Here is a 21,247-nt window from a genome sequence, read left to right on the forward strand (position 1 = left end):
CATATAATGAATGACCAATTAATTTTTTTATTTTCTTCTCCAATGTAATTAGTCGATAAATTTTTGTGCCCTTATTATCTACTAAATTCTTTTTGTCTCTTATTATATGCTACAATTTTTCGGGTTTCTTTAATTTATTAAATTTTTTAGACTACTATTGTATTTTAAGGAAAAAATTTAGGTTCCTTGATATTTTTGGGTCCTGAGCGTGCGCCCGTGTCGCCCTCCCAAGGACGGCCCTAGTTAAATTTTCTTTTCTTGTATTGGCATACTAAATATTAATGGTGATGACACTAACACTAAGTGGAGGTTGTTTATTAAAATTTGTGATCAAGTGTTGATTAAGGTTGGAGGGTTAGGTTCCTGTGAGACCAAGTTGGTTTTATAGATTCGTGAGATCATTTTTTTGTACTTGAAACTTCACAGAAAAACACTGTAAAGGTAAAAAAATCCGAACTTTCACAGCAAAAACACTGTGAAGGTTACTTTCACAGTGTTTTGTTGTGAATTTTCAAGTGTAAAAAGTGGTTTTACGGGTGTCACGAAAACACGCTGGTCTCACGTGATCCTAAGTTTAAGGTTGAATGTCTGATTAAAATAAAAGGTTTGTAATTTTCGTCTTTATGATTTACAATTTATTGTTGTTTTTGAGTTCTTATGGTTTACAATTATTACTATTTTAATCCCCTGTACTTAAACGAAGGAATTAATTAAAGGACAAAAATAACAATAAATTATTTAGAAAACACATGGGCGAAAAATTATAATTTATTCTATAATAGAAGAACATTACACAATTCATTTCTTATTGGAGTTAGAGTTTCTTATGAAATAATAAGTCATAATAAAAAGTCAATAAGGTCCATGAGTAGAGAATTAGAGATGGCGGCCCGGCTCGGAATAGGCTTAGGACTAGATATGGCCAAAAACTGGTTCCAGATTGAAACAGTGGCAATTCGATCGGTCCCGGTCAAAGAGGGAAGGTCCAGTTAAGGTGTATGAGGATTGAAGCCCGGTTATGAGAACCGATCCTGATCCCAGGTTCAAATTGGTCCCACTTAATTTTTTTTAAAGATTTTTAACATATAAAAAGTATTTTTAGAATAATTTGGTCAATTAAATACCATTAACAAATACGTTTTTATTATAATTGGGTCAATCAAAAAATATTAAAAAAAATACATTTTATAAAAGATTTGGTCGATCAAATATACTTTAGAATATTTAACTGTGTCAAGTGAATATACTAAAAAAATACGTTTTTATCATAATACACTTAAAAATATATTTTGACCTTCAATCAAATACACTTAAAGATATACTTTAAAATACATTTAAAAATAAATTTTATATAAAAATCGGGTCGGGCCCTTAACCGGTCCCGGACCACTGGTCCCAAGCCGGGCCTGGTCCATTTGGCCATCTCTACTTAGGACTACAATTGGGAGTTTGGGATTGATAAAGACCGGGACCACTTACGATTTTTATGAAAATTCAAGTCCCGCTCCACCCCGAGACGAGGACCGGTTATACATAAACCCGATTTTTTTTAATAAACTATATATATATATATATATATATATATATGAAGTTTTTTAATACCAAAAACTTAATTTTTAAAAGTTAAGTATTCAAATACTAAATTTCAAAAATCATTATTATAGAAACATTTATAACATTTCTATGTGAAATAGATTTAAAGAAAAAATTAAAAAGATTGTAAGTGTACTTGAATTAACCACTTTGAGATTTTAAAATGTATTTTAATAAAATATTATACAAAAAAAATCTTCAAACACGATCTTTTTATATGCCTAAGACAGATTTTTGGAAGAGGTTGGGACCGATTTGAGCCCAACATAGGACCAGACTGTTTACATGAAGAACATGCCGGGAGTTTTTGGTCAGGACCTGTTGCCAATGGGGCAGGTTACAAAGGGAAATCTCGGATCGGTGCTGATTTGGTCCAGGCCCTAGACTGGATTTTGGTCGTCTCTAGTATAGATGTAGAAGGCCCAAAACTTTCAAGTCCGTTTTCAATGAATAGAAAAATGCCCAGACTTTGGGGTTGAAAAAGGTCCCAATCGAGCCTTTTAGGTTGGGGCTGCCCTCAAAATTTTGACCTGATTAGGTTTTGGGGCCTTGCCCACGTCTGGCTTCGGCTCACTAAGCCCAAGCTTTTTCAGGCATGGCTCAAACTAGACGTGGAACAGGCTTCGGACTTGGGCTTTTTGTGCATAGAGAATGATGTTCACAGATTTTTTTTCTATCCCAAAGGATGGAGAAACTATTTTTTTCCATGGTACAATGAAAATTATTTAATACAATAAATTCAAAATATATAGTTAACAGAAACAATAGTATAACAAAAACACCACACCTCTGCTCTACTTGCAACTTCTGCACTTGATGGACCCAAGTTCACATGCTTATCATGACAAACTCTTGGTACCAAAATTTGAAGAAAAAGGGGTCTACTTATGCTTTCACTTTCACCAATCAAAATGGATAATATCTGCAAAAATATCTGCAATCTCCAAAATATCTGGCTGCAAATATCACCTCTGTTTTCTTGTATAAAAATCCCCAAAAATCAAACTCTGGTTTCATCAAACACATTTGTGACATGGAAACCAGTAACAGACCAAGCCGGAGCGATGCTCATTTGTCCAAGGAGGAAGAGGCAAAGATAGAGGGGGAAACCAGGGACTACTTTGATGGGTTAGCACCGAGACGCCACACTAAGCCACAACGCAGCGAGTATGCTGCCCAATACATTGATGCTTTGCCCAGTGATGGTGTTAGTCACGAGTACGCTGAGTTTCAACAACTTGAACAAAACTCCCAGGTTTCTGCTTTGCTACTACTACACACAACTTTTCATATGTTTTGCATCTAGAGATGGAATCCGATAAAACATATTATTATACTCCATCTATCCCAAGAAACCTACTATGTTTAACCGATCATATGCTATGAAATCACTTGACTAACCAGACCAAACGGACCTAGTAAATCCCACTTGAAAGTAAGGTCGGGGGGAGTTGTATGCAAACCTGACCTCTACCCAAAAAAGTGGAGTGACTGACGGCTGTTAGTCAAAGAAAGCATTTGATTATTTACCATAACTTTAAGATGCTTTCAGTCTAGCTAGGCTTGTCCAAATAGTTAAAAGTTCCTCATGGTAACCATAGTTGTTACAAGCATGCCTGAGGCGCTCCTAGGCTCTGAGGCTAATAAGGCTCAAGGTCTTGGGCTTTTTTAAAAGTCGAGGCTAGGCGTATTTACGAGGCTCACTAAGGCCCTGCGCCTCGATTGAGGCATCTTGTGGGCCTAGGCACGCCTCATAAAGAGTTAATAAATACCAAGTCAAACCCCAATATTAAATACATTTTCTCATCTTCATATCTTCTAGACTTCTTAAAAAATGAGTTAGTAAAATAGATGATATAAGTCAAAGTGTCAAGCCTAATAAGAAAATGGGGCGGAGAGGGTATATGTATTTTGGAACTCCAATCTCATTCTTCGCAATTAAAGGCAACCTTGGTTAGGGACAAAACACTATGTCCATAGTCTTTCCCTTGCACGTCGCAAGAAATAACTGTTTTTTAAATATATAATATTTATACATGGCAAATACTCACACATACTCCTCTCACCTTTGGTAAGGTTTGAACCCTCGACTTCCGAGGAGGCTGGCTCTATTGGCAGCCTGGGTACCGCTGGGTCGATGACCCTTTGGTAAGAAAGAACTGTTTTCATGGGTAAAATCTGAGACCTCATGGTCACAAATAAGTAACCCTATCCAAGTTGCTCATCCCTACCGCTTGCACATGAAATTAGTGCAAGATCTAATTTGATAATTGGACTAAATGTACCTTGATTCCAATCTCAAACCTGCAAAAAGCTTCAATGCCAGACAAGGTCTTCCAGTTCTGAATATGGGTAGCACTCTGCATGTGTTGGTTAGTTATTCACAAACATCTGTAAACAACCTCCTGCAAAAAAACATGAAGAGAAATAAGGATATATCAAGATCATGGAACAACTTCAAATTGACTTCTAACAATGAATCTCTTTTCTTGCAGAAACTGGTTTACGCAGGTAACGAAGTGAGTGATGAGTTTACTGAGACAGAATATTACAAGGATCTTAATGGTGTCGATAAGCAACATCACACGGTATCCCTCTTTTTGTAAACAAAAATGAGTGATCTACTTTTCTTCAACATTGTACTTGGCTTTATATTGCAATATAACCATCAATCTTGAGAAAATGCCAAAAAAAGAGCTTGCAAAAATTAGAAAATGCAAAAGAACCATCATACTTGCCACTTTTGTTTGAATCAAGCGCTCTAGTTCTTTTTTGCTTTTACAAGAATGATGGTTTATTTGAAACATATAGCCAAACATTAGGGTCTAAAACGTAGATCACCCAACAAAGACAAGATAAAGGAGGAACTTAAGTTTACCAAATTATGCTTCTTGATCTTCCAGACGGGAACAGGGTTCATCAATGTAGATAATACAAAGGGGTCTGCTTTCAACTTAAGCCCTGAATCTGAAAGTGCCCATCATGCTTCCTGCAAGGGGAACCCAGCTACCAACGAGTGGACTCCAGCACCTGCTGATACGGTAAAACTTCACACTAGAGGTGGTTAAGCCATGAACTTTAATCTGTCTAAAGCTAAATATCTGAAGAGTTTTGGGTGAACTTTCTATTTCAGGCATCTTCTGTCTCCAACAAACCTCACAGGAGTGAAAATTGAAATGGACTTATTGCTGCAAATGTCATGAACCAGCAACTGCACTCAAACAAGATTTTGTGACTTCATTCCAAATTGAAGTTCCTGTGTATTTCTGTTCTGAGGAGCATTTATGCAACGTAAACTAAGATGCGTTATGCTACTGAATAATACCTTTGATGATGTCGTTCGATTTGCTTTGAACTTTTAAGTTGCTACACTAAATTCTTCCCTACAACTAATAAGAAAAAAGGATCTCCTTACCTTAAGCCTCTAATAGGTTTAAAGAATCCACTAACAGAACCTACTTAATTTTGGAGCTGATGACTTTTAAACTGTTGTTTGGTTTTTCTTTTCAAACAAACCATGGTTCTTGTGCAAATGACAGAAGAAAAATACAAAAAGTATTCAAAAAATGAGCGTTGGACAAAGGGTACCAATGCCCAAGTATCACATTTCTTTTGCATTTACACCTATACAATATGTCCAACATTTCCCATTCTTACAAAACCATAGTGTCTTTAGGCATTTTTGCAAAAACAAAGGTTAGTTTACAGCGAAAATCCAACTGTGATGGTTGAAAAAGTCATTCATTCTTCAGTTTCATGTTATACCAACCTGGCACCAGACTACAATCACCCTATCCAACCTATCTTGAAACACAGACCAAGGAGTCTAGCATGTGTGTGAGTTGAAGGATGAGTAAACCTGTGAGGTCAGATGGAGTGAGTGAATGATAGAGCGCACAAGAAGCTTATGTCAATCCAGAGCAACACTACAGGTTTTGGACCATGTAATCCTTCAAGCACTTGGTAAGGGGCCGTTTACCAAATGCTTACCCGGTAAGTGCTACCAAGTCATGTTACCTTACCGAATGAGTATGGCAAGGACCAAGAATCTTACCCGGTAAGAGCAAGGCAAGAACCGAGAGTCTTACCCGGTAAGCGAGGGCGACAACTCTTACCACGGTTAGCGCTTGCCGAATAAATTGTTGCATAGGATGCCCTTTTTGTTAACTAAAATTTTACCCGATAAGTAAGTGATAGTGTTAAATTTTATCGGTAAGCTTTAACCGTGTAAGTATTCAGTAAACGGCCCCTAAGTGAAATGGACAAAAGCTCTACATGTGATTCATGAAGCTCAGAAATAATGAATTATACTATTAAGATGCCAAGAACAGAGCTGTATGCATAGCAAATTGAGCAAGAGACACTAATTAGCTGAAGTGCTCATGAACTATATGCTCCTTTCAGCTTATGATTGAAGTCATCAACAATTCCTTTACATCTGCCACCTGTAATCTTGCCCTCATGAACTATATGCTCCTTTCATTTATCTCATTTCTCCATTTCTCATCTTTATTTGAGGGCAACTTTTGAAATCAAGATGGGAACCACATAATGAAAATGAAAATTAAAAATGAGCAGGACGAAATATGGCACGTTGCTTTTTATGTTTCATATACCTAAATGAATCATATTACATAAGTGCAGGAGAGCGGTTGATTGCCAAATAAATTCCTGAGTATCAGATATTATTTATTGAAAAGAAAACCATTTTCAACTCGATTAATATTATTTACTGCCATGAACGTTGTCAACAGAAAGTTAGTATATAGAAATTCATTGTTGCATCCGAAGTATAAATATTAAATAACTGCAGTAGTAAACACAATATGACACTTATGGTAAAAAATTTAAGGTGGTTCAGTTCCATCACAAATGATCCAAAGAAGATAATTCACATCCCTCATGCGTTAGTGATGTATTGTACAAAATTAAAATGCTTAGTTACAACATAGCAGGGAGGTTTTTGGCATATATTTATTGGACAAACACTGGATACTTTATTCCAATGTTGCACCTCCAAGAATAATATGTCTATCATAGCTTATAATAAATTGAACTGACAAACTAAGGCATATAGAAGCATGTAGGAAGTAAGGAATTCTGTTAAATCAACTTAACAAAGGAGTGTACCTGCTGGTCACTGAACAATTTGGATGACGCATAAAGTGTCTGATCTTGGAAGTTCCTTGTTAGTGTACGTGAAGAGAAAGAATAATGCATATAGTAGTGCAAAACTTGCATTTGACTTCTAGTTGGTACACCGGCTGCACTTTATATATATATATATATATATATATATATATAGAGAGAGAGAGAGAGAGAGAGAGAGAGAGAGAGACTCCCAATCAAATACAAACCATGGAAAGGTTACAAACCATACAAACTAATCTCAACCGTCCATCTAGTCTAACGAACATCTAGTTTCATAAACACATCGATTGTTTCCTAATATAAAGGGTTGATCATAATTAATGAACTCTAATCATTTTCCATAGATATTTAAATCATAATAAATGAACCTTCATCATTTCCATAAATATTGACATTTAGAAGGTTTGCATTTGATTTGCCGTCTATATATATATATATATATATATATATATATATATAGAGGGAGGTTCGGAGAAAAACCCCAAATAAATGAAAAACCTAGGAACACTGTGGTAACCCTTCATCTGGATGGTATGCACATGTGCATACAAGTAATTGAAGTTGGTTCTTGGGTTTTATGCACGTGTGCATGTTATGTACAAGTGCATACTGGACAAATTGCTTAACAATTACTTGTATGCATATGTGCATGCCGCCCAGATGAACGGTTACCAGGGTGTTCCTCAGTTTTCCATTTTTTTGCGGTTTTCCCTGAACCTGACCCTATATATATATATATATATATATATATATATAACACGACTTACTATATATGGAAGGAAATTTGACGATCATAGAATTACGTACCATATAATTGAATGTGATGCTATATGACATCAAGTTTTTCCATATAAAAATAAATATCTATGTCCGGGAAGGTACCTACAAGAAATTCCCCACTCAAAATCTCACTGTGCATTTATTACCACAAATTAGAACTGACTGTATTTACTTTAGGTTTCTGTTAGAAAAGGAGACTTACACCAAGACGATGTCTTAAGGAGAGACACATGTTGGGCAAGATTGATGGGAAGTAGGTGAAGACAAATCTGAGTGAGTGTAATATGTCAGATGAGTTACTTAAATAGGATTGTATAGAAAGATGCTATCAGCACCATCCTCGATAATTTCTTCCTTTTTTTTTACCAACCCCAGTTAGTTTGGAATAAAACACCTCTTCATGATGATGTTTTTACATTATTTTACGCACGGTATCATCCAAAATTTTCTTTCAGGTCAATCTGTAGGACTTGAAGGATACGATTAATCAACTCAGCTTTGGTTACATGATGAAGTGATCTGCCCTACCTGCATTATGAATGAAATATAATATTAATAAACAAGTCGTGTTACAAGTGCACAATGGAAAACAAACATTCAGCTATGATTTTAACAGATCATGATTAGTTTACTATTTCTGTCCTTGTTGGAGCCACAATATCTTCTTGTAACTTGTAAGACATAAACAATCTTGTCTATTAATCTAGGTAAGAATAAGTAGAGTGTGTGGCCTAATGGCTGCAAACATGAAACACTAAGCAACGAAGATAACACTAAACCTAAACTATATGTTTATTCTATACCTCAAACATTCCTCATAAAACTGGAGAATAGTGTATACGTAAAAAACGCCCAGGCTGCTAAGTATAGGATCAATGTGCGGTCTCCAAAGGGGCTTTGTCAAAATATCGGTTACCTAATCACTAGAAGGATTGTACCTGCTGGGCAATGAATAACTTGGATGACACAAAGTTTCTGACCTTGAAAGTTCCCTGTAAGTGTATATCAAGCAAAAGAAAAATAGATACTCACATAACTTGTATTTGGCTTCTAGTTGGTACCTCAGCTGCTAACGCAACTTACTATATACCGCAGCAAATTCGACAGATATAGAATTACGTACAATGTAATTAACTGTGATGCTATATGATGTCAAGTTTTCCATTAAAAATATATATATATATATATATATATTTTATGATCCACAAAAGGTACCAAAAAGAAGATTCTCCACTCAAAATCTCAGTGTGCATTTATTAACACAAATTAGGATTGTATTTATGTTATGTTTCTGTTAGAAGAGACCTGGACCAAGAGAATGTCTTAACGAGAGGCACAAGTTGGCCAAGATTGACAAGGCATATGAGTTGGCCTTAAATAGGATTGTAGAAAGAGAGGCTATCAGCGTCATCCTTTTTATAATTTCTTCCGTTTTTTGACCAACCCTAACTAGTTTAGGATAAAACACCTTTTGATGATGATGTTTTACATTATTCTACGCACAGTATCTTCCAACATCTTTTTCAGGTCACTGTAGGACCTGAAGGATATACGGTCAGTCAACTCAGCTTTGGTCGCATGATGAAGTGATGGGCCTACTTGCATTATGAATGAAATATAATATGAATAAACAAGTCGTGTTACAAGTGCAGAATAGAAAACAAAAATTCGGCTATATTTAACAAATCATGATCAATTTACTATTTGCGTCCTTGCTGGAGCTACAATATCTTTGTAACTTGTAGAACTTAACAATGTTGTATATTAATCTAGGTGGGAATAAATAAAGCAAGTGTCCCAGTGGCTGCAAAAATGGAATCTTGAGGATAACATTTAACCTAAACTATATGTTTATTCTCTCTCTCAAATCTTCCACATAAAATTGGAGGATAGCATATATGTCAAACATGCCCGGTTTGCTAAATATAGGATAAATGTGTGATCTTCGAAAAGGCTTTGTCAAAATGTTGGTTACCTAATCACTAGAAGTCATCCATATATCCTTAGAAGGAGGTTCATGAGAAGTAACTCTTACCTTCTCACAAAAAAAGAGACGACCTTAACATAGTACACTCACAAGACATTTATTTTTGGGAGATGTGAATGCCTCATTACTAGAGTAGTAGAGTACATGTTCGTCGAGTCAAACATAAGGTTCCCCATCTCTAATACCAAAACCAAACAATATACCCATGGCAACTCATAACTTATATGCTACATAACTAGATATCTTCACTAAATATTGGGAAAGCAAACGCTCAATTTCTTATTTTTTTTTTTTGATGCAAGATTACCCTAGAACATACCTAGTCATGAACCTCATGCTTCATGACTCATGTGGAATAACATGTAACTCAAGCGTGGGGCTATTATGTAGACAAATTATCTCTACCCTGAAGCACCATTGAGATACCTTAGTGTCTACATACCTTCATAATGACATGAATTGGCTTATCATACTATTTGAAACTCAATATTATGCTTGGAAGCCATGAGATGCTTAAATTTCTTGAATCGTCTCATATATCATCAAGGAGCTCAAATCATCTAGATAAAGCACAAATCTACAGCCATTTAAGACTCGGTACAGCCCAACTATAAACCACGACAACCTCAATCAAGATGTTAATGATGTACTTCCTTTCACATGAAAATATGTAATAATGCAACCTAAGTATTTGAGATTCCTCAAATGTGAATTTCCCTATGAAGAATTTTCAGAGCTGTAATCTCTATGTTGTCCCAGGTGATAATGATATATTCATCGGTATGAAAAATCAAAAGTTCCAAGTACTATTAGAGTCCCAGATTGGCTAGACTACCTTTGCCCTCAAGATATGATGGAACCTCCCTTCTCTCCTCAAGGGCTCTTTTGGAAAGCCATCTAATGAGGTTCTACCTATTCTCACATGGTATCAGTACAACTCTAGGGACCGGACAATTTAGGGCAATCAGTACCCGTCTAGCCTTAATTGGAGGGGGCATGTTAGAGTCCCACATCAGTTAGAGTTGGACCCTTTCTCCTCAAATATATGACGGAACCTCCCTTCTCTTCTCAAGGGCTCTTTTGGAAAGTAATCTAATAAGGTTCCACATATTTTTTCACTAGTAGTCATATGAACTTAGTATCATCTAGGTTTCTCTAAATCTGGGAATACCGAGAGACCAAACCCGAGCTGCCAGTTAAGGGCATAGAGAGACCTCTTTAACCAACAAAACTTTAAGAGCCAAGAGGCGATCCACATATAAATCCTCATAGAAAGCATCATTGAAGAACACATTGTTGATGGTGAAGTAAGGGCCAATAATGAACAACTGATTGAGCATCCGCACTTGTTCTAGCTGCTAGCTAAAATATTTCCGCGTAGTCCTCATTTTATATCTGCAGGGAACCAGCAGCGTCAGTTGCACTTCCAACTATGCAAGAGATCCATCAAGATTGAGTTCTAGACTGTAGACCCTCCTGAATCTAGTAGTCCTTCCCGAATGAGAAACCAACATGATCTCCTAACTCTCATTATCCTGAAGATTAGAGACTTCCTCACGTATAGCTTCTCTCGGTCTAGGACAAACCTTAGTAACATCATGAGAAATATGATGATTATCCACACTAACAATAAAGTTTGACCAACCACTAACGCAATTTTATCATTCAGCCTAATTGGTATTTTTCTAGCTGCAATTGCTCATTCAAGTGAAACCTATCTAGATGTGTCACGAGTTGATTTGTTTGTTTTGCGCTCCACATATGGAGATATCACTACAATGATCTTATCTCTAATGTAACTAATGAGTTAAAGCACAAATACTATATTGACATTGGGCATATTAAATACTAGCAACCTCAAAGGAAACTAAAACACATGATCCATTACATAAATGTCCTGTCTTCCCATATACATTAAAACAAAAATTACCTGCATGAGTGTCAAGACATATTGTATCACGTATACTATACATACTTGACATTTGGACAACAGACACAAATGCATAAGGTCAAAACCATGATAGTTTACTTAGCTTGGTAATTATTGCCCTGGCAGCTAAAAGTTGTTTGCAAATTTTCAAAATAGTTAAAAGTTAACACCATCATCTCTTCATAAATGAACTGTCACAATGTCATGTAGTTTGTCATCCACTTTTCCCGCCCTCATTGGGAAAGTAGAAAAGTAGAGTACATAAGATGATCAGATGACAACCAGAAAGGATATATCTAGAAACACAACCATAAAATCCATGTCTGCAAACAAAGAAAATGGAAGGGGCAGAGCAGAAGTGCAATACGGGATTATTGCTTGACATATCACACCTTTTTTTTGAAGTATATAATATTTATATATGGCAAATGCAACAAATAAACTCACACACCCTCCTCACCTTTGGTGAGGTTTGAACCCCTGACCTCCTAGGAGGCTATAGACTACGATATTGCTAGGCCAAAGGCCCTTTGGTGACATATCACACCTTGCTGGTTAAGGGAAACATTCTTAACAGAAGAAATTTTTTGAAGCAGATATCACCTTGCGCTGCCACTTGATTCCACACTTGGATTAACTGCAGAAAGTTCTCAAAATTAGACAACACATAAAAATTGAAACTGTGAATATGAAAAATTATACAAGAGCATAAACTCAGCAACCAATGAGTTTAAGATGGTATAAATCTCTTTGCAGTTTGATGCAACCCATGTATAAAATACAGACCTGACAATTTACTTTTTCTAGTACCATGGTATTTAGTACCTTTGGACCAACTAGATCATAAGGGTCCATCCAAAGCACCACCTCAACATGTCACGGGTAAACTTTAGGCCTTCTGACCAATGGGTGTGACATAAAGGAACTGATAGCGCCTGTGGAAACTAGCTCTTCAGTTATAAGAGACTCCATGAAGACACGAGAAAAACTTCATTGACAACAATTGTGGCCACTTCAGGGACAAGGGTTGTGGCGTACTGGCTGAGGTCCTGAGGGATGTGGTGGAATATCCCATGTGCCCAGGGTTCGATTCCAAGCATTCACAACAATTGTGGCCATTGAGTTGATTAGGGCTAATTTCTTGCCGTCACAATTTGCCATGATTAGTTTAGGCATAGCCTAAGACACCCTTTCAAAAAAACTTTATTGAGGTGCGGGGACATGGTATTGTAATTTGGATCTAGTGCAGATACAAGATTCTTTGAAGGATTGTGTGCAAGCCAGTTAGATATAAGATCATAATAACCAATTGGACTTTATAAACTCCTTACACTTTTATGTTGTTATCTCAGAGAATTATCTTCTTTAATGACCAATTAGGAAATGGCTATAAAGAGTTTATACAAATATCGCACTTGATAATAATTAGTTCTACTCCTATTATGGAAAAATTATGCCTTTTAAGTGAATTCCTCTAGAGGAGGTCCACATGTGAACTTTATATAGACATGATTTTCCCTATTTTCCACATGTATATCATCATAAATAACACAATCATGTTACCACAACTAGATTCCAAATGAACACCTGCAGCCGAATTAGAAGCACAATGTCGTCCATGAACTTTCGCATGTATCTCTTTTTCTCAAATTGCAAAAAGAAATTAATAGATGTATTAACTTTGATTCCAGACTAAACCATACCTCTTAACTCATAATTTAAGAGATTATTTACGTTGAGCTAGACTGCTACAAAAAATCACATCATCTTCATTTCCTTACCATGAGAAGAACCATACGGATGAGCATTTCTGGTAGCAGAATCCCCTTCATCTTCCTTTTCTTCCAAAGGAGATGAAAGCAGTTCAAACCTATCATTTTTGGTGGAGGAAGCCCCTTTCTCATCTTTCTTTTTTTCCAAAAGAGAAGATGTCAACTTGAAAGTCTCATATTGGCCGGAGAACGCTCCTTCCTCCTGTTTATTCACTGCAGACAGGTTAAATTTGTTGTCTTTGCAGAAGCTAAGAGTCAACAGCCACAAATCAATCCAAAACAAATCATCCAATTTTTTTTATCAATGCCAAATAGGATCCTAATGATTAAGTAATGGTAAAACAAAGCAATAAACCAATATTAATCCACAAAATGCAATCAGTAAACAGAGAGTGACACCAGGGAACTTTACATGGACAACTGAAACGGAAAAACCACGGATTAGAATGCCAAGAGCAAGAACTGATCAACCCTACCAATTGATGCTTACAAGCTTAAAGAAATGAAAACAAAAGTGAATACAGTAGGTCTGGGAGTATTTTGACAGAGAAGGCATTGGTATTCAAGATGTGCCCTAATATGGAAATAAAATCAGTCATGTGAACTGGCAATGCGACTTCAGGTCGCCAGCCACAAGTCACCCGGTTCCAAAAATAGCAGCATCTAAGTTATGCAACTTGCAAGCCCAACACGCCACGATCAACCAATGCAGCCCAAGTTGCATGACTTTTTGAATCATCGAGCTGCAATGTTTGTACATAAGGTTTCCCCTGTCTCAGCAACTTGCTCATGCGACTTGAAGTCACCAAGAGCAAGTAGCATGGGAGATCTAAGGCACACTACTCGTACATGAAGATATAGCAAGTGTAAGAAAATGTACGTTACTCATAGCTACTGTTTGAAGCAACTGAGCTAGCCAAGATACCAATATAAAAACATAAGATGGACATCATATATATAGTCCTTTCTGTCTCAGACACTTGAATGAATTGTTCAAAGAGTTCAGAGACTTTGCTGAAGTACATTGAATCAAAGTTACGAGAATGAGGAAGAGAAGAAATAGAGTGCACTAAATGATGAGTTTGGGATAATAAAAAGCAAAAAAAATATTTATTAGTTGGTTCATGTAGCCATATGAACCTAGCCCCATAAGTTGACCAAATAGGAAATTGATCCATAATAATAGGTTATGGTAGAAGTGGGGAGAATTTTAACTAGGTGTACTGGTATAATGAACACAAATAAGGTAGCATTGAGTTTGCTGAAAACATATTGAATAGAAAAAAGTTCCTGTTGTTGGTTGTTGGCCCTGGTTAGCTCGAATGAAGAAGAAAATGACATAAAACCATGCTATAAGACATAGCAACTTTTTTTAACAAAGGACATTTATTTGATAAAATAATTTTCTTATGCACGTGGGAGATCATGCACAGTTGCCATTGGAGGCCATAAAGATATACGCCCACTCCTCGCTTTCCTCAATACCGTGAGTAGTCTCTTTGGTTGCCTTGGCTTTCAGAAAGCCCTTTGTAAAGGTTGGAAGCTATGGCTACAGTAAGAAAGGACCACCTTTTATTTGCCCATTTCGTACTCATCTTATAGAGGGAGTAGATAGAAAGATAAGAGAGAAAGAGAGGCAGAGAGCAAGAATAGAACGAGATTATGGAACTCCTGATAAGCAGCGGCAAGGTAGAGAAGTAGCAATAGACAAAAGGAACATGTCTCTTCTCAGTTCATTTAGTGAAGGTTTATATACGTGTCTTGAACCTTATTGACTAGCAAAATAGGCAGAGTTATGCCAAGCACTTCATTTATGAAGGACAGACTTATATTGTTTGATTGTCTTCAGATGGTGTGTACGATGCACACCTTTTCTCATGGCCATATAGGTTACAATTTCGAACATAAATTAAGGTATAACTGCCATAACCTGTACTAATGTGAATTTAAATTATGTCTAATCATAAAAATAAAATTTCTTAAAGGACTTCAAGATATGACTCATTGCCTTCTAAAAGTGTCTTCATATAACTATAAACATGCTTATTGAACACCACAAAACTGCTTGGACACCTAAATATTTTGTCGGAAAAAACAGACAACACATGAAAATAAGATGCACTCTGTTCAATCCTACAGAGGGAAATGCTTATACTTCAAATGTACAAGAGAAATCAAACATTTGAATGTGTGTATCATAGAACAATTAAGAGCAACTAGAAAATAGGTGCAATTTAAAGAATCTTCACATTACCTCAATGGTTGCAATTTCTGTTGTTCTTAGAATGGTTTGAACTACAGAATCCAACACTTCAGCATCTGTACTGCCAAGATTGGCCGGAGGCAAAGACATTGTACAACTTTCTACACTCGTCACAGTTTCCTGTCACACAACGAAATTAAGACTGAACCAAAGTTGCATGTCTGGTGACAATTATTGAAACATGAAGTTTTCAAGTAAAGCTTACAGATACAGAGTTGCCTCCAGTAATCCCTCCTGCAGAAAGAACACCACTTATTTGAGATCTAAAAATAAGTAAAATGTGATGGTAAAGAAGCCAAAGTAGATCATACCACCATTTGAGATTGTTCAACTCTACTGAACTTTGTAATTAAAGAATCTCTTGAAAGTACTGTTTTTCCTTTCATTGATATATACATACAAAATAAAATGTTCATCCTGATACTTCTAAATATAGAGGTCACTCATCCATTCAGTTCAAATTAAAGCTTACCTTGTGTCTCATCATTGTTTGGAGCTTCATGAAGTTCATCTAAATTGATGGCAGAAACTGCACCATCATCTTCATGAGAAGAACAATCATACATATTAGCATCTTGGTTAGAGGAATTCCCTTCCTCATTTTTCTTGCCTTTGACAAGAGATGACAACTCAAAAATATCATCTTTGATGAAGGAAGGATCTTCTTGCTTTTCTTCCACAAGAGAAGAGGACAGCTTAAAAGCTATGCCTTTACTGCAGAAATTTCCTTCCTCGTCATTCTGCTCTTCAAAAAGATATGTGGGCAAGTTAAAATCATCATCTTGGCCCAAGGAAGACGCCATCCAATCTTCAGCAATTTTTATACAACAAGAAGGAAATTCAAAAAGATAATCTGAGTCTCTATATTGTGATGAGGTTTCCAAGTGACTATTGTTTGTGCCCGGTATATCAATGTTTCCATCTTCATAATCTCTTGACCTCTTCCTCTTCCCTTGATTCTGGCTCTAGGAGTTAGGGAACATAAAAAATGTATAGTATTAAACACAAACACTACACCAAATAAAATAATGTTTATCATTTAGTAAAATCTTTAGCAGCAAATATTGAATTCACTGACTTCTAAAAAAGAAATATAGTATAATTGCAGCCACCTCTATTTTAACTGCCCAAGTTGTGTTGGCATGAAAGTGAAAATGTGTGTAGCACATATAATAAATATCTATCAGAAATCAAAACAAACTAATCTAGACAAAAGACCAGTCACGAAAATGTAAGGGTCTGTATAAAGCAATAGGATAAATGCCGGCATCTCTGTTTTAACTTTCAACATTCCCAAGTTGTGACTGACATGAAAGTGAAAATGTAGATTCAACGTATATAACAATTCAATGAACGTACTATAAATATCTATAAAATAAATGAAAACATTTGAAGCAACTAATCTAGGCAACTAATCAACGTGATAGAGTCTCTCTTTCTGGAATACATGAAAAATGGAACACTTTCCTTTGCTTACATGATATTCAAACTACAAGAATGAGGAAGAGATAATGAAATGTGGAATAAGTTCTTTTGATGGGATAGACATATAGGGAAAGTTGCTTCATTAGCTTGTTCATATAGCCATCTATAAACAGGCTCATAATGCACCACATCACATAACTTACAGTTTCAAGTATCTAGAATAAGAAGTCTCTCTAAGACCGAATAGATATGGTGCAATTCCAACAGATATTGTATTGATGAGCGGGTGGGAAGTCGACATTGGGGAGTAAAGGAAACACCAAAATGAGAGTTTCAAGTATGTAGGCTCCATGATTCAAAATGAGAGGTTGAAGATGACATAAGACATCATGTAAAGGTAGGGTGTCTAAAGTGGAGGACTGCGATGGGGTGATGCGTGACAAAAAGGTCCTACTAAAACTAAATGGAAAATTTACAGGCCATCATAAAATTATGTTGCATGGGTCGAAGTTTTAGGCGGCAAGTAAGGCCCATGAGAGGAAGTTGGGCGTTGCAAAAATGGGGATGCTTAGATGGACCTATGGTCGGACGCAAGCAGGATACCATATGACATCTTACGAGCAAAGTTGGGACTTGGGAGTTGTGCTTATCACAAATAAATTGAAAGATGGAATTTTGTTGTGGTTTGGACACGTTCGTAGGAGACAGGTGTCAGCTCCGATGAGGAGGGTAGAAAGTGACATTCGACGAGACGAGGAAGAAGGGCAGGTTGAGGAGGATGTGGGATAACATGGAAGCCTCAGGCATCTCCAAGGATGGAGATGAGGGTTAGAGTAGTAGACTAGGGTTGGAGACGCTAGCATAGATGGGATGAAGGGAGCTAGAGAGATAGAGGTTGTGGTAAGCTTAGTGAGTTGGCAGACAAGTTATCGGAGTCCTAAGATAAACTAGGAATTGTGTTGTTGCCTTACCTTTGATATTTTTTTCTTGTACCTACTTTTGTTTGCATGGCATTTCTCACTTTTCTGTAGCCTAGTTCTCTTTTTTAGTTCTAGGTGTATCTTCCTTTCTGGTATCAATTTCTTCACTTTTGATTTCTTCTACTTCTCTCAAATTTTTCAAATTTTTTGGGCATATTTTCTTTATTACACACTTTTCACAAGTCGGGGGTCTTCATGGAAAGGTCATTCTAATCTTTGGGCATAAATTAAGTCCGTCGACACCCACTGACCTAGGTGTAATAACTTGATCAAATTGATGGCTCAAGGTTTTGTGTTTTCTTATTCAATAATAAAATGCAATATAGAGGGGAGAAATAAATAGACCAAAACAATGGTTAAAAAAGGAACAGAATAAAAGGACAAAAATAGGGGGAGCAATCTGAGGAGAGAATTATGGAGTAGAATGAAGGGAATGATTTTAATTCCCAAAACTCCCCCTCAAGTTGGAGTGTGTAGGTTGACAACACCCAACTTGCTAAGTAGAAAACTGAGTTGAGGAGCACCTAAGCCTTTTGTGAAGAAGTCAACGATTTGTAACTTTGAGTCGATGTGAAGAGAACGAATTTCTTGAGTCTCAACTCTTTCACGGACAAAAGAGCGGTCCATCTCTACATGTTTAGTCCGTTCATGAAAAACGGGATTGCTGGCGATGTGTCTCGCAGCTTGGTTATCACAAAAAAGGGGAGTGGGACCTTCAAATGGAAAATCTAACTGTTGTAGTAACCATCGCATCCATAGAACCTCGCTAACGGTAGAGACCATGGAACGATATTCTGCTTCAGCGGAAGAGCGAGAAACGACCGATTGTTTCTTAGTTTTCCATGAAACCGGTGCGCCCCCAAGGAGGAGTAAGTATCCTGTTCTTGATCGTCTCGTAAAAGGACATCCAAGCCAATCGGAATCACAATTTCTCAACCCCTATTCCTGACTTGAACAGAAGCTTCAGCTACTTGAAGAGTGAAGAAGCAGCTACCATCTTTCAATGCAATACTAAGCCAACTAGCAACCTGAGCCTGTAGCCACCCGCTATTTTATAATAGCAACCAAGCCAGCCGGCCTATATTTGAAHGAAAATGCCGGGTCGCTCAGCGAGGAGAGGATAGGGTGCTCTCGGATTTTCTAAGAAAGACAGGGCCTCCGAGTCATTTTGCATGTCGGAAAAAAGACAAACCATGGGCTTGAGGCATCAGTCGTCTCGGTTCTAATCCGTATAGGTCGACACGAAGTGATTCATCATCCTCAAACATGAGCCGATCGTTAGTTAGGGACGGTTTATAGATCAGAAAATTCCCACAAATTGAATGAGAAGTGGGTCCATGTAAATAATCGAGACCTTGCAAACAACAACGCTCCTTCCCCATATGGAGTTCGGAACCCAAAGGCAATCGTTGAGTGAACTGTATCTTCTTTGTGTTAGTTAACCTAAGTCGCACCCTTACTGCTGGGGTGGGGCTCGGCCTCCGAACCTTACGTGGGACGAGTTTCTGCCTCATACAGCTCGAGCTGAAACCCGGGGGAAGTTTAGGAGAGATGAAGAGAGCCAGCAGCTGACAGTCGGGGCGGGGATAAGCTTCCTTCTTCACAAGCTTATCCCTCCCCAAAAAACCGACCCGATAGCGCTTCCCGTTTTTTCTATTCCATCTCATTCCATTCCGGGACAGGCGGCTAATACTAATCTAATAAGTGAAGTAGTCGTCGTCTGACCAAGCGGCTCGGACACCAGACCGCCCGTGCCCGCCTTCCCACCAAAATATCAGTCCAATAATACCACTCATTGGTAAATAGCGCAATACTTCTCACGGAAGGACGACGTACTATGATACTTTCTGTTTTGTCGAGAGGAAAAGGGATCCAAATGCCCCATCAATAAAGTGAGGGCTTTCCGCACCTTCCCCACCCCTCACTCCCCCTTTTTCAAAAAGAAKCCCCGCTCAACAAGGGGCCCCTCTCTAATAAGGAAGAAAACGAAAGAATCTCAGCGCATGCCCTGGTTTAGAATTTCTCTCTTTCCCTTTATTTTTAGTTTTTTTTTGAAACTTGTTCTAATCAAACTGTTTTCCACTACGGGGCCTTTGTTTGATCCCCCCCTTATGTATATGGATTCTATCGCTCCTAATCTCTCTTCCCCCCCTTCCCAAGAAGACCTCTTTAAAGAATTGGATGGGGAAGGGCARCAGCAGGAAGATCCGAGTACACCGGACTCCGATTTGTTCGACCTGGGGAAGGAGGGTGATAGGATAACCTTTTTAGAGGATGAGATTTGCGATCTCTTCCATGAATTAAGAGAAAAAGAAAAAAGGCCCCTCGAAGACGAGCCCCATCGTATCCACCGGGCTATTGATCGAGTCCGGGAAAATCTGAGTGCTCCCGACAAAAAAGAAAGTGAGAATCTTGAAGTAATYGCAAAGGAGATAAAAGAAAATCTTCTTACTAGTAGAGCCTATTTTTATTTCAATTTATACYTGGACTTAGACGTAAAAGATGATGTTACAGGAATTTCTGAAAATGAACTAAAAAGGGACCATGAGGGAGGAAGTTAAATTGAATTGAGAGTTTGTTGCTTCAAAGAATCGAGATTAAGTTGGTGTTAAGTGTACTAAGGTACAAGATTGAAAAGAATGCTTTTGCATTCCAARCGCAAGTAAAAATCCCATACTTTTCTTGGTTAACCGCCAAGCTACCCTHAAAAAAAGTAAGACTGTTGGTCTTGCTAAAGAAAAGAGTCTTTAAGCTACCTAAACAAAGATAGCCTAAAGCGGAGCAAAAAAACGAAAGAATCTCAATTTTATGACAAATCCGGTCCGATGGCTGTTCTCTACTAACCACAAGGATATAGGGACTCTATATTTCATCTTTGGTGCCATTGCTGGAGTGATGGGCACATGCTTCTCAGTACTGATTCGTATGGAATTAGCACGACCCGGCGATCAAATTCTTGGTGGGAATCATCAACTTTATAATGTTTTAATAACGGCTCACGCTTTTTTAATGATATTTTTTATGGTTATGCCGGCGATGATAGGTGGATCTGGTAATTGGTCTGTTCCGATTCTGATAGGTGAGCCTGACATGGCATTTCCACGATTAAATAATATTTCATTCTGGTTGTTGCCACCAAGTCTCTTGCTCCTATTAAGCCCAGCCTTAGTAAAGTGGGTAGTGGCACCGAGTGGACGGTCTATCCGCCCTTAAGTGGTATTACCAGCCATTCTGGAGGAGCAGTTGATTCAGCAATTTCTAGTCCTCATCTATCTGGTATTTCATCCATTTTAGGTTCTATCAATTTTATAACAACTATCTCCAACATGCGTGGACCTGGAATGACTATGCATAGATCACCCCTAT

At 37.5% G+C, this 21,247-nt stretch overlaps 2 protein-coding genes across 4 annotated transcripts in view; one reads left to right on the forward strand and one right to left on the reverse strand.

Annotated features, from left to right (window-relative positions):
* The first annotated feature begins 2,548 nt into the window (after nucleotides 1-2,548).
* Nucleotides 2,549-4,969, forward strand: LOC112508215. Its single transcript, XM_025113003.1, has 4 exons — nucleotides 2,549-2,848; nucleotides 4,089-4,181; nucleotides 4,497-4,634; nucleotides 4,727-4,969. Exons 1-4 carry the CDS (start codon nucleotides 2,627-2,629, stop codon nucleotides 4,766-4,768), a joined length of 495 nt encoding a protein of 164 aa, XP_024968771.1. The 5' UTR covers nucleotides 2,549-2,626; the 3' UTR covers nucleotides 4,769-4,969.
* A 6,956-nt stretch (nucleotides 4,970-11,925) lies between these two features.
* LOC112506533 overlaps nucleotides 11,926-21,247 on the reverse strand; it is a 28,447-nt gene continuing 19,125 nt past the window's right edge. Inside the window, exons 6-10 of one of the 3 annotated variants that reach the window (XM_025110651.1) lie at nucleotides 15,949-16,441; nucleotides 15,682-15,710; nucleotides 15,468-15,596; nucleotides 13,223-13,415; nucleotides 11,926-12,078 (exon numbers count right to left, since the gene is read on the reverse strand). In XM_025110651.1, the coding sequence (XP_024966419.1) occupies nucleotides 12,041-12,078; nucleotides 13,223-13,415; nucleotides 15,468-15,596; nucleotides 15,682-15,710; nucleotides 15,949-16,441 (882 nt within the window). In that variant the 3' untranslated portion in view covers nucleotides 11,926-12,040. Of the gene's footprint in view, nucleotides 12,079-13,144; nucleotides 13,427-15,467; nucleotides 15,597-15,681; nucleotides 15,711-15,948; nucleotides 16,442-21,247 lie in introns of those variants that run through there. The other 2 variants (XR_003068463.1, XM_025110652.1) reach the window with 2 other exon arrangements.

The sequence above is a fragment of the Cynara cardunculus genome (assembly GCF_001531365.2).
Source record: "Cynara cardunculus var. scolymus isolate 2C chromosome LG 2, CcrdV1, whole genome shotgun sequence".
NCBI lineage: Eukaryota > Viridiplantae > Streptophyta > Magnoliopsida > Asterales > Asteraceae > Cynara > Cynara cardunculus.